The sequence below is a fragment of the Glandiceps talaboti genome, chromosome 13, assembly GCF_964340395.1.
Source record: "Glandiceps talaboti chromosome 13, keGlaTala1.1, whole genome shotgun sequence".
Taxonomy (NCBI): domain Eukaryota; kingdom Metazoa; phylum Hemichordata; class Enteropneusta; family Spengelidae; genus Glandiceps; species Glandiceps talaboti.
Window position 1 is genome coordinate 6,247,351 of NC_135561.1, and position 13,799 is coordinate 6,261,149.

A 13,799-nucleotide genomic window follows, 5' to 3' on the forward strand; every position below is an offset into this window, starting at 1 on the left:
ACAATACAATACAATACAATACAATACAATACAATACAATACAATACAATACAATACAATACAATACAATATAATACAATACAATACAATATAATGATACATTTAGATTACCACTGGCAATTCGTTAAATATGTAAAGACTATAAAACATGCCAGAATGAGGCTCTTCAGTAAGGCATTATTGCGTAACTTTCCACCCACTTTTAAGACTGAAACAGTTTGTACCAGGTGTGATTGAGCGTCAGCAACCGTGATTCTGGCAAGCCAAACTAGCGATCTCAGTGACTGTGAGCTTATTCCCGGCTAGCGGACCAAGAACAATCCTGAGAGTTTGCGTGGTTAGATACGACTGACTTGACTAACTCCCCACTCGACCTTTCAAAGGTGTATTCATCAAAGTAAGAAGTTGGGGGATTAGTAATATGCAAAGCAGTGGTCAATTGACTATGAAAGTGATTCAGCAGAAATTATACGGTTAGAGTTGTTTTTATTTAGATACGAGGTATTTCTGTAAGAGTTCACTCTGAAGAAACCGTGATAACAGGGTATAACTTGTACGGGGGGAAAGAAGAGTACAAAACGCTAGCTCTAGATCACTTGCATTGGTAGCTAGCGCTGCGCCTCTGTGATTTGACTGGAACTATTACACCGAGGGTGAAAGTTCAGCATTGTAGTTCAGCATTATATTGTATTGTAGTTTCTGTATGACCAGATGCTTGCAAAACACATGGTATTTGCTATCAGAATAAACGATACTACTTTTGATACGTGTGATTACCCTAAAACACGATGTGTTGTTGCTATTCCTATGTACTTGTCGAATCATAAGACCCTGTAAGACCGGTTTGTTCAACTTTAAATAGTCGCGGATTCATTTCAAAGTTCACAAAGAGTCTGTTTGACGCATACCGGTGCATAGGTAACGACCCCTTCACTTACATATTAGTTCGACTTTAGCAAGAGCGTGAACTTTGGCTACCTGTCACGTTAAAGAAGCTTGTGCAAGAAAAAGATACAGCAAGAAACTTGTAGGTGAGTTATACAACATAAATGACAATTCAAAAAGTGTGCTTTTGTTTTTACAAACTACCCAAGAAACGTTCAGAATCCCCGGCGTTTTTGTTAATACATACTAACAATTAGGGCCATTCTGCTGGGTATATTAGCGACCAAATTACTAGTTCTATGCCTTGGGTGTTATGTAAACATGTTGGTGTAGCTAGACGGAGAATAATGTCCCCTTCCAAATATCGCACAGAGAAAGTTTGACACAGCATAGTGCCATGTATGCTTTACACTTCATGACCTAAGCACTGACCTTTAAAGATTATATTGTCATATGATTTTAGTCAATATATGTAGGCGAGTAGTCCATTACAAAAACTGCAGTATAGAAAACAAGTGACCTGTTATTTTTTAAATTGTGACAGCACTACAATAGTGGTAAAATGATTTATCCTTAGGTCAGGTGAGGACGGTTAGTCAACCATGACTAAAATGTAGCCTTTCTATATTTGAAATGGACACTTTTAGTGACAATGTAAAGTGACAGAATTTTAGCTTCATTATTCGTACGAATCTGAACTCAGCAGGCCACTTGAGATGATCCCACGGAGTGACAGACATCTTTCTGACTAAGGGGATGTTGTTGATTTATACGAGAGACCACGACAGCAATGTATGCACCATATTTACACAACAGTCGTGCCACTAGACCGAGGTTTAAATGTTTATAAATACAACAGTGACACGTAAAGATGTTGTAAAAACAGAATTGGCTTCTCGTTAGTATTGGACACGAACACAGTATCCACAAAGACACCATGCTCATGTTAAACTTGTGTCCCGAGCCGCTCTACCTTAACGCACGAGTCAAGAGGGCGTTTGATATATCCTAAGGCATCAAATATATTCGCAACCTGCTGGGAGCAAAGTTTGTCTTTTGAGCGATTGAAGTTATATCTGCACGACAAGTTTTATTACCGAACGAAAAATATCAGTATAACTTAAATCAATAACGGTATTCTACACCTGTTTGAAAAAAAGCAACTGGGCTAGAATCAAACACATGCGATAAAAGAGACACTATGTAATTACAAAAATGGACATGCAACGAAAACATCTAAGCTTACAATGAGGCTAACTACAAAGAAAGACTTTTTTTGAATGATTCGAATGCATTGCCCGTTAAATTTCTGAATAGATGTTAATAATCACTAGGTAGAAAGCTCTGACCTACTAGAGAGGGTCAACTATTGTCCCAAGGTAGTAAACCACTTAGCAAAGGCTATGAAATATTTCTATGGTCTGATCTACACGGCCTGCAACTGCTCGTCTTGTTTTCTCGTGTTGAAATGTTTTCTGTAGACCCATTCTGTAGACCCATTCTGTAGATCCATTCTGCACAACGTCTCTATTCTATTCCTAACCTTATGACCCTCTAGCACGGAATGTCATGGCAACGCTGGTTTGACCTGCTTCAAAGGCCCCTTCCACATCAGTCTTTCATCTCATGTACCTACCTACTAGATGAAATTACTTTTTCGTAAAGCCCTTGTCGGCCAACTGTACCTAAGTTTTCACTTTCCCACGTACCTCCTTTAACCGTTGTACTTTTAATTTACAGCTTGCTTTTAAATTTGTGTTCACTGTCTGTGTGTCTCATCTTCCCACCCACCCTTCTCTTTCGTTAAAAGTTCTCCTCTCTACTACTTAATTCTGCCACAAGGTTAGCAAGCTCTTTGCTTTTCCTTTCCCCTCATTTCTTGTACCCCTTTCCTTACATGTGTTAACTTACCTTTAAGTCCCTTCACTGTGTCCTTCTTATCAAACCTTTCATTTTAACCCCAAGCGCACTGAATAATTTTCTATTCCTTTCGTTCCTCTACACCTGTCATTTCTCTTTCTCGTTTCTCCATTGTTCTCAGCATGTCCTCCCCCTCTTCTTTTCTTCATCTCTCTACTTCTGCAATTATTTTACTAAATTCTTGTCCCAACACAACTTCAATCCTAAACGGAACTGGTTTAGTCTCCAGACCTGTTGCCTTGCCTTGCCTTCCCTCCCCTTGCCTTCCCTTGCCCCCCTTCCATTTTCTCTAGTTTTGTATTATGTAATAAGACAATACATTTATGTCAATTAAATTTCTCCTAATGGTCAAAATGTCAGTCTGAGATTGTTTTCCAGAGGTTGGTGCCCCACGAGGTTGTGTGTTATCCCCATTCCCCTTTTCAAGTCGAGTAACTCTGATTTGATGAGGTGCAATACTGCAATTTATTGCCTTTTAAAATTCTGTTGATGCATGGCTCTTATATGAAGATTTCCTTGCTGTTTTGGTAACATTAAAGTTTCATCACTGGTGTAAAAAGGATTTTTTTTTAGAAAAGAATGTTGGCAAAACAAAAGAACTAATTGTAGGTTATAAAAATACTTGTGAACTTGTGGTGTATTGTCATCTGTTTTACCCAATGATTGCCTTCTTTACTTAGTGTTAAGCTTTAAGCATTTAGGATCTGTTAGGGATGAAAAGCTAAATTTCAATATTAACGCAGATCATATTACAAGAAAGGCCCAACAAAGAATATATCTCCAGGGAAAACTAAGATCTTTTGATGCAAGCCAAAGTATTCTTCAACTGGTGTATAGATCACACATTGAGAGTGGTTTGACCTTTAGCATAATACTTCGGTTCGGTACATGAAGCAGAGAACAAATATAATTTGTTCGCATCGTTCTCAGCTGAGAAAGTTATCGATAGCAAGCAATCTTCTCATAGTCACTTGTATCAATCAATAATAGTAATAAGAAATGTATGGAAGTGAATTACTAGGTATATCGATTACACTTTCACTTCCAGATACTCCCCTCTAGGTGGTGTTACATAGTAGCAAAGAAGAACTTCTTTTAAAAAAAAGATATTTCTTGTCGGTAAAAGCGGCTATTTCATATTCTGGACAATTGTTTGTTTATCAACAGATAAAATGTAGACATTATCATAAACATGAGTTTTATAGATTCCAAATAATTATGATAATGGTAATAGTAAGCTTTCATTTACAAACTCTATTGGCTGTATTTTTTTGGCCTCATTCTATCGCAATAGTATTATCCGTTGTTTTCGCAAGTTTGAGTTCTCTCTTTTTTTATCTGTTGTGAAATATGTTGTCGAGCTTAAAGTTTTTGAATTTAATATTCTTTACATTTAACATGTAGAATACTATTATGGACACTGCCACAGCCGAGATGAATGAAAAAGGTGATGCAAATCCCACTGAGGAAAATGGACCTGTGAGCAAACCAGGAGATCAAGAGGTCAACGCTGAAAAGGAAGATTTGTTAGATAAAGGTGACACAGAACATGATGCTTCGTGCGACGATGACGCCAAAGGAATCGACGAAGATATGACGTGCGGAATTGGCAGCTGGCGGCCACCATTTCTCCAAGTGTTTGCTAAAGTGAATGTCGCAATTTTTCTTTTCTGTGCCGCCAACTTTCTTTTTTCATTCAGTTTCAGTATCTTCATTGCTGCGGTAACCACAATTCAAAGACGCTATGCCCTTAAGAGTCTCTATATTGGCCTATGTGCAACACTCTTTGATAGCGCAACCTTACTTGCGGTGATTCCAGTAGCATACTTTGCAGGAAGACCAGGTAGTCATCGACCTAGAGTTATTGGCGCGAATCTTTTTCTAGGAGCTGTTTGCCTGGCTTCCGTGTCTCTGCCACATTTCTTATCGGAGCCATATAATTACAGTAAAGTAGTCTTGGGGTCTAACCAAACCAGTGTATGCTCTTCCCATTATGACGTAAGAAGAGAGGAAGGGATGAATTCTACCTCAGCCGAAGTTGATTGTTCAACTCTAGTGACCGTCCCCGAGAGCGAGAGTATTCAAGCCACCGTACTTCTGTTGCTGGGACATCTAATGGCTGGAATTTGCTTCACACCACTGGTGATTTTGACTCCCGCATATCTTGATGATGCTGTTGGAAAACATAAGTCCCCTCTTGTCCTTGGTAAGTGTTTTACATGTTCTTCCCTGACCGGTTCCTTCAATTACATGTTAACACAAATTACAACGGGCTAAGCCATTCTTCTACATAAATATCATAATCATAATATATTTGGTACAAACATTCCTCAAAACCTGTGGCTTTTATAATAGCAGAGGCTGACATACAGAACGAATTAAACAGCCTACTGTATTCTTGTTTGGCCTGGCTGTGATATGATTAAGGAAACGTTGACGTCAGTTCCATGCATTGGTAGATTTATTGTGTAAACTTTGCCGAATAGTTATGTTATGCACTGGCTTCGAGTACCTTGGGGAGGGGGGGGGGTAAATGTAACCCTGCAGTTGTACATTGGGATTGGGATAGCAAGAAAACGTTTGTATAATTTCCAAGTGTATATATATATATATATATATATATATATATATATATATATATATATATATATATATATATATATATATATATATATATATATATATATATATATATATATATATATATGAACAAGCGACTAATCCAGGATTTTACATTTCCCTATATTAATCAATATAAACCCTTTCATCTTTCACCTTCAGCTCTATTTTTCGCAATGTTCACTTTCGGACCAGTCGTAGGATTCCCCTTCTCCTCGATATTTCTCGAAATGTACGTCGATTTCGGTCGAGTTAATATGTCAACGGTGGAAATCACCCCAGAAGATCCTCGATGGGTTGGAGCATGGTGGCTAGGATTTATCGTTGAAGGTATACTGACGATGCTTATCGCGATACCCATCATGTTTTTACCGAAAAGATTCCCACCACCTGACAGTGATAATGGAAAAGAACAAATAGCTGCAGAAGAAGATAGTGATGGAGAAGACGAGAATAAGATAGGACAGGAAGCGTTGAAAAGAATCAAAGGCAAGTATGCAGTTATCATTTATGCTTAATATTAATAGAGGCAGACAGACAGACAGACAGACAGACAGACAGACACGCATACACATACACATACACATACACATACACATACACATACACATTAGGTAGGCTGGCTACCTGGCTGGCTGATGACAGAATGACTGATTTAATGCATGAATGAATGCATGAATGAATGAATGAATGAATGAATGAATGAATGAATGAATGAATGAATGAATGGATGAATGAATGAATGAATGAATGAATGAATGAATGAATGAATGAATGAATGAATGAATGAATGAATGAATGAATGACCGTGACGTAACTATTACAATGTGGATGAATACGAACACTAGAAGTATGCTAGAATAAGACTTGAAAAACAACTTCAGATATTCAACAAACTCATGTTTCCATTATTGCCCATATAAGGAAAACACACTTTTTGTCAAATATTCAAATTGCTAAATGCTTGTTTACAGAGTTTCCTCTTGCTATTCGTCGACTGTTTTCAAACGTGGCTTTGATATCGTTATCTATTGGCTATGGTCTAGAGTGTGCAGTTATGTCTGGTTTGATTACATACATTACCAAATACACCGAGGAACAATTCAGAATCACTGCCTCTCTTTCTGCAAACCTAACCGGTATGTACTTACTGGATTTTATATAAATTGCATCAACTAGGAGTCAGTATGTTTTCAGGGGAGATGGGGTATTGGTGATGATTTTTTTCGTACTGATGGCCAGGAAAGTATACATGTATGTTGTCCATGTAATGTGCAAATTGTTACTGTCCCAACAAGTATCATTTGTTTGAAAATGCGTATCTTTAAATTTGGTTTAATCAATGAAAAATACCTTTCAATATCTAAACATATAGTACGTGTATGTAGAGCAATCATTTAATAGTGACGATTGTACTAATAGCATTTTCGACATCAAAATTTGTGTAACGCCAAAATATGACAGAAAAACACATTTTATAAGAGCAAACAATTTGACGCACTTTGTATAGTTTATAAACGATTGATAAAGATATGCTCGTTAATATTCTGTCAAATGAATCCATCGTAACTCTAGACATATTTCAAATATTGCTATGGTGATGAAGGTTGTGCATTGGAACAAATGTTAACAATTTTCTCTCTCCTGTTGTTAAGGTGTTAGTATGGTAATATCTTCCACAGTTGGAATATTTCTTGGTGGTTACTTGATGCGTCGTTTTAAAATGAGCCCAGCTTGCATAGCTAAAATCGTACTCATATTTACGATTCTAACCTGTATCCTACCAATCCCTTTGCTCTTCCTGGGTTGTGAAACTGACGTGTTTGCTGGTGCGACTGTCTCCTACAGCGATCGTCACATTGTCAGTATCAATGCGACAGCCCAAAGGTAGGCTTACATTACAAATGATATGTGTATCAGTGACTGAGTACAACGTTACGACATCCTGATGTCACGTGACCTTATAAAGTTTTGATTGGGGTCTTAAAGCTGCACCAGCTTCAACTGAAAGCAACTCACTCACTCGTAATATCGTACACCCTGAGCAGCATTGACTCACATGTTGGTAAAATTATTGGCGTAGCTGTACACATAATGGTACAGTAAACCAAAATAAATGGATTTTTAGGTCCGCACCCAAAAATTCAAAACCCCAACATAACAATTTCAACTTGTCACTGTAGTACTTATGGTTGAAACCAACCTCTAATTACTATATACAATGTCTAATTATTGGTATTTTTTCAGCGAAAACAAAGTTGGTTGTCATTCTCTGCATCTAGCGCAGCTTGTAATAGATAATGGTTGTTATCAAATGGTGGTCGCCCAGATCCCAAATTATATTGTTATATGGTGATTTTTATCATGGGTATAATTTAATAAACTCAGTACGTGATATTTCTATTGCTATGGATGTTTGGGTACATAATTATCAATCCTTTTTCCAACATAGCAGCTACCAAGACAACCCAAAACATTGTTTGGTTCCGATTACCTGACTCCACCTAGTCTTTCACTGCCGATCCTAAACTTATTTTACGTGTTCGTGAAAAAATAATGAAATCGCGAGAAGTAATGGATGCGGAAACTGATACCAACTTAAAACAGACAGCTCTTCTAATCTATAATGGCTGTATATCTGATGGGGTGAAACCAATAACACAGAGACCATATGGAAAACGAAAAACATAACTACCTGAATTAGATTAACACATAAAAAAAGAAAAAAGAAAAGAAAAAAAAAACATTTTAGGCATTAAGTCATTTATTCGTTAGTGTCTGATGGTATATAAAGCAGTAACTGTATTTGTTAAACAAAGTACAATGATGTAGTTCTCTTCCAAAATTACAATAATGTTCATACTTACCAACTGTTACTATTTTTCTTTAAATAAATATTTAGCTTGGCATTACCTGATCACCCTATGGCACACTCCAGATTGTCGTCAACTTGTAACATGCAATGTGGTTGCACGGACACTGCATATAACCCTGTTTGTGGAAGTGATGGCGTGACGTACTATTCACCTTGTTTTGCTGGTTGCACGGAGGCAATAACTGAGAAAGTAGGTTCTTGTATTTTTCTGTGTTTCTCTCTCAGTTTTCTGTTTTTGTTTTGCCCAGTTAAGTATAATACATGCAGGTGATAGACAATCAGGGTCACGACGAATATAAATGCTGTGCACCTGTGTTTAAAGACAGAACAAATATGATATTGATTAAAACAAATCTTACTAACCTGCTGCTGATTTTAGGTTTTTTATGAGTATTTAACATATGTCATTATCACCATTTGGTCACCACCACCACCACCACCACCACCACCACCACCACCATCATCATCGTCGTCATCATCATCATCATCATCATCATCATCATCATCATCATCATCATCATCACCACCACCACCACCACCACCGCCGCCGCCGCCACCACCACCACCACCACCACCACCACCATCATCATCATCATCTTCCGCACCACCACCATCATCACCACCAGCACCATCATCATCAATGTAATGTTCAGTACTAATGACCACAATATACATCCCACCACCACCACCACCCACCACCACCACCCCACCCCACCACACCACCAACACCACCACCACCACACCACCACCACCACCACCACCACCACCACGTCAACTATGCGACGTAATCACATTAATGTTTCCTACGATCTAGGTGATTGCAATGTTCTATATTATATAATTTCATGATTTCAAAGTTGTTATGCAGACGACGTGACCTCCCTGTATTATCATTTCAGGCTGCGATAATAGATAGACCTTCTTTCTTACACACACACCCTGCTAGCTAACCGTAACGAAGAAATCATGTTTCACTGGCAGTTTAATTCCAAATGATGTCAGAGGTCACAAATTCTTTTTACGTACACACTATTCTGTCATTGTTATTCCTAATACGTTCGACGAACACATTCGTCAAGTCAGTATTGTGACAAGAATGGTTCCTTTGTACCGAATTAGGTCAACCACTGTATCGGACTAAAGGTGTGATTCTGTCTCTAAGAATCATTCAGAAAAAAAGTGCTCTTACCTCCTGGGATAATTCGTAGAATAATTCTAACTTCAAGATAGTTCCAGAGTAGTCAAACGATAGCAGTCTATTCACAATACCTTACATTTATGGGAAATGTTGGGCCCGTTTTCAGCAAATGGTTTACATATTATAGAACAGTATGTTGAATCAGATATGCATTTGTAAATATATGTTATTTACTTGATTCCTGTCAACTTTCATATAATTTATGCAACAATAAATCAGGAAAAAACTATTTCCATATGTATAAATTTGGAGTCCAAATTGACGTTTGGGTGAAATGGACTTTTTCAGTGTTTTTGAATTAGAATAATTCGAGATATATGTATCGATATTGAAAATGAGAGTGGACTGAAAAAAAAATTTCTAACAAAGTAAAAAGAGAGATAATTATAAAGGATTTTGGCGAAGTTCCGGAAAACGTTTTGTGATCGTCAGAAAAGTTCCATGCTTGCTGAAAATCCAGTGAACGATTGAGGGCGTACTTTCGTGAGTATTCATGAGTACAGTTTGGTCACGGTTTGGTACAGGTATTCCTCTATCGATGAGGAGTTGGAAGAATAATTCGACAAACGCTTGATCAGGGACAAATACCACAACCAGGGAAAATTGGGAGTAGCCAACATCTAATACGTACACTTTGACGAAATCATTGTGTCAGGGTCTGGTTATTTACACCTTCACTGCCCTTTAGTTCGGCTTTAAGAATCCTCCACAAGATGGATCGATTATGATCGATTATAAAATATCAATGATTATGAGTACTCCCTTGGTTTAAACAAATAGTAAATCATTGGTTAGAATTATTCACATCAAGTGCTCACGGCATAGATTACAAAATAAGACATCTCTCGCTGAGGCTCTCGGCCAACTGTAAAACACATTGCAATCTAAAACACATTGAAATGGATACAAGGTTTTTTATAATTTAAAAAAAAAATATGATCGTTTCTATCTGCCAATTTCAGTGTGTAGTTTATCAAACCGTCAAACATCTGCCAAGTATTATGTCATAAAAGAAAACAACCTGAGAGAAATTATGTTAATATTTATGCAAATCATACTAATTGGTATGCAATAGCTTCATAAAGAACATACCGTGAGAGAATCAAAACGTGATCATCTCTTCAATCGGGAGCTTAAGACAGTACCAGTGTCTAATGATATCTCTTTGACCTGTAGTCGGTATAAAGTTGGGATAGATGACTTGTACGATACTGTTGTGGATTTCGGGTTCTATTCACTTCTGTTGCACATGTGACAAAAATGACAATATTACAAAATGAATGTTGTTGACAATTGGCATGGTGCCATAATTATGGCATTTCTTGTCTGTATTTGTTTCGTGGTAACGGATGACATGAGGGTATGTTGTTAGATCAGTCTCCTGAAATTGTTGACTCCGACTTGTGGACTTATCTAACAGAGATCCTGACCAAAAAAAACTGTGGGTGATTGGAGAGTCTTATAAATACTTTTGGCGTTCTAAAACATTGGCACATTCGTCCATAGATACAGACCACGAACACTAATCTTTGGGAGGTGTGTTCGTGAAGCCCCAGCATAGTACGGGCTGGTCGAAATCACGATATTACTATGTTTCTACTTAGTTTACTGTGTAGACATTGCATGACAAAGCTCTTATACTTATTAGTAATAACCGAAGGCTAACTATATTCATTTATATGACAGAATTTCAGTTCATGTGGATGTATTACTGCTACGAGTAATGACGACTCCTTAGGTGAATTTGGAACTGCACAGGCTGGTATATGTGGTACAGGATGTCAAGATCTACTTATCATCTATGTAGTCTTTGTGTTTACTACAAGTCTTATCATGGCCATGCCTGGTGCTGCATTCCTGGTGCTACCACTAAGGTGAGAACAACAGGTGTAGGTTAATAGTCACATACATACATACATACATACATACATACACATACATACATACATACATACATACATACATACATACATACATACATACATACTACATACATACATACATGCATACATGCATACATACATACATGCATACATACATACATACATACATACATACATACATGCATACATGCATACATGCATACATGCATACATACATACATACATACATACATACATACATACATACATGCATACATACATACATACATACGTACATACGTACATACATACATACATACATACATACATACATACATACATACATACATACATAGTTATTACATATGCTATTAATTATTACACCTGCCAAATATGCCGAATATTTAATGCTCTGTGTTGTTTTCTCTGATAAATTGCCCCATCGTGTCATTTACTGCTTCAAGAGACATTTGAATATTTCCCCAGAAATGTTGCATTCCAGTGATGGAACTTGAAAATGGTTTGTTTGTGTATGTATGTATGTATGTATGTATGTATGTATGTATGTATGTATGTATGTATGTATGTATGTATGTATGTATGTATGTATGTATGTATGTGTGTGTGTGTTTGTTTGTTTTTTGTTTGTGTTGTTTTTTAAAGACAGTCGTAGTGTCGCAATACTGAATCGATATCTCATTAACATAAATGTCCTTGTCATTCTGTACAGAGCTGTTGAACCCCGTGATAAGCCATTTGCACTCGGCGTGAAGCAACTCTTTTCTCAGTTACTAGGTAAGTTTGTATAGCCCAAGTTGCCTCTCCTGAGAAGAAAAATTTGTGCAAGTCCAAAAAGGGGGGTTAGAACTCAAAATGCGTATAAACGCCCAACACCAGTGTGGTCTTCACAGCAAGACTACATCATGTACTGTCGCACTTACGTTCAACAAAGGATGTTTCACTCTGCACTAGATGGGCAAAAGACATGTATCAACTTTTTCAAGTACTCCAAGTACGTAATTACATTTGACTTGTCACTTGTTTTTCATTCTCAATCTTTCATTCATTGTTATTTAATTTTTATATCATTAAAAGAAATATTTTTCTAGATGCAAAAATAAGTAAAATATATCATTAGAGTATCTATCATTTTCAACAAATTTTTTTTTTTTTTACAAATTTTACACATAAATTGTATATAAAAAGGGGAACTTTTTACGTTTCTCTATGAAAAGACGATTATAGGGAATTCATTGCTTATTTTCAAATGATTGTCTTAAAACCCATTTGAAATATGAATAAATTAATTTGTCAAAATACTGAATATTAAGTTATTAATCAAGCATCTTGTTTGCTTTTATGATCAGGCTGGGTACCAACTCCTATCTACATGGGCTATATCATCGATTCAGCATGTGTCTTGTGGGGAACGTCAGAATGCAGTGACTTTGGCAACTGCTGGGTCTATGACCTGGCTGACTATCGCACCAAACTCATTACCTTTGAAGTTGTATTGAAAGCAGTAGCAGCAGTCTGTTACTTGATAACTTGGTTATCATTAAGGGCAAAGGAACGGAAAGGGGAGCTACTCACAGACCCGAATGCCAATAAACCAATGAAAGAGGTGTTATACCTGTAAATAATGAACGTTATACAACCCATAACACCAAAGTAAAGCGTTTTCTGTTTGTACCACAATCGTTTATAGCATCCATATCAAGTGTAAAAGTATACTGTTTCATTTGGTAATTGATCACGTGCACATTAGGAATGCTAGGCTAAGCCTTGTAAATAAACCAATTGAAACAGTATACTTTTACACTTAAAATGAATGCTGTAAGCGAGTGTAGCACATAGAGAAAGTGCTTTACTTCAGTGTTATTCATGAATGTAGCACATATAGAAAGTGCTTTACTTCAGTGTTACTCGTTGTATTAAGAATTTATTAACATTGATGTGTAAACCTTTCTGTAAGTGATACTTAGACACAGGGTGAAATATTAGTTATTTAAACAATAATGTACGTCCTCCCAGCCCATAATGGAAGAAAGCAAACTTTGAACGACATAATGGGCGAGGCGACAGCCGAGCCCATTATGGAGTACAAAGTTTGCTTGAGTCCATTATGGACTGGGAGGGCGTACATTATTGTTATTATTTTATAGTTTTGCCAATTCCAGTGAATTTGTAGACCTAGAAACGCAAAACAACGTATAATATACACAGCGCTGAACATCGTCTGCCATGTTTCGGCCCGGAAGCTGAATACTAATCATACCAACACACGTACGTACACGTACACACACATATACACTTCAATGAACTGCTGTGAAGACAAACTTGTTTCATGAATGCGTTGTATTTTTAACAGTGGAAATGACAATCATAAGTAACAACATACATTTCGAAAAAATACCTAGTCGTACGAAGAAACAGAACA

The 13,799-nt window shown here is 37.0% G+C and overlaps 1 protein-coding gene across 2 annotated transcripts; it reads left to right on the forward strand.

The window, feature by feature from the left end:
- The first annotated feature begins 904 nt into the window (after positions 1–904).
- On the forward strand, positions 905–13,050 carry LOC144444596 (solute carrier organic anion transporter family member 2A1-like). 2 transcript variants are annotated; one of them, XM_078134081.1, is made up of 9 exons: positions 905–1,031; positions 4,210–5,011; positions 5,587–5,913; positions 6,399–6,563; positions 7,080–7,311; positions 8,327–8,489; positions 11,184–11,371; positions 12,090–12,154; positions 12,727–13,050. In XM_078134081.1, the coding sequence occupies exons 2-9, from the start codon at positions 4,219–4,221 to the stop codon at positions 12,996–12,998; spliced, it is 2,205 nt and encodes a 734-aa protein (XP_077990207.1). In that variant the 5' UTR covers positions 905–1,031; positions 4,210–4,218; the 3' UTR covers positions 12,999–13,050. The 2 variants fall into 2 exon arrangements, with proteins under 2 accessions (XP_077990207.1, XP_077990208.1); XM_078134082.1 differs by having other exon boundaries at positions 958–1,027.
- Positions 13,051–13,799: the final 749 nt, after the last annotated feature.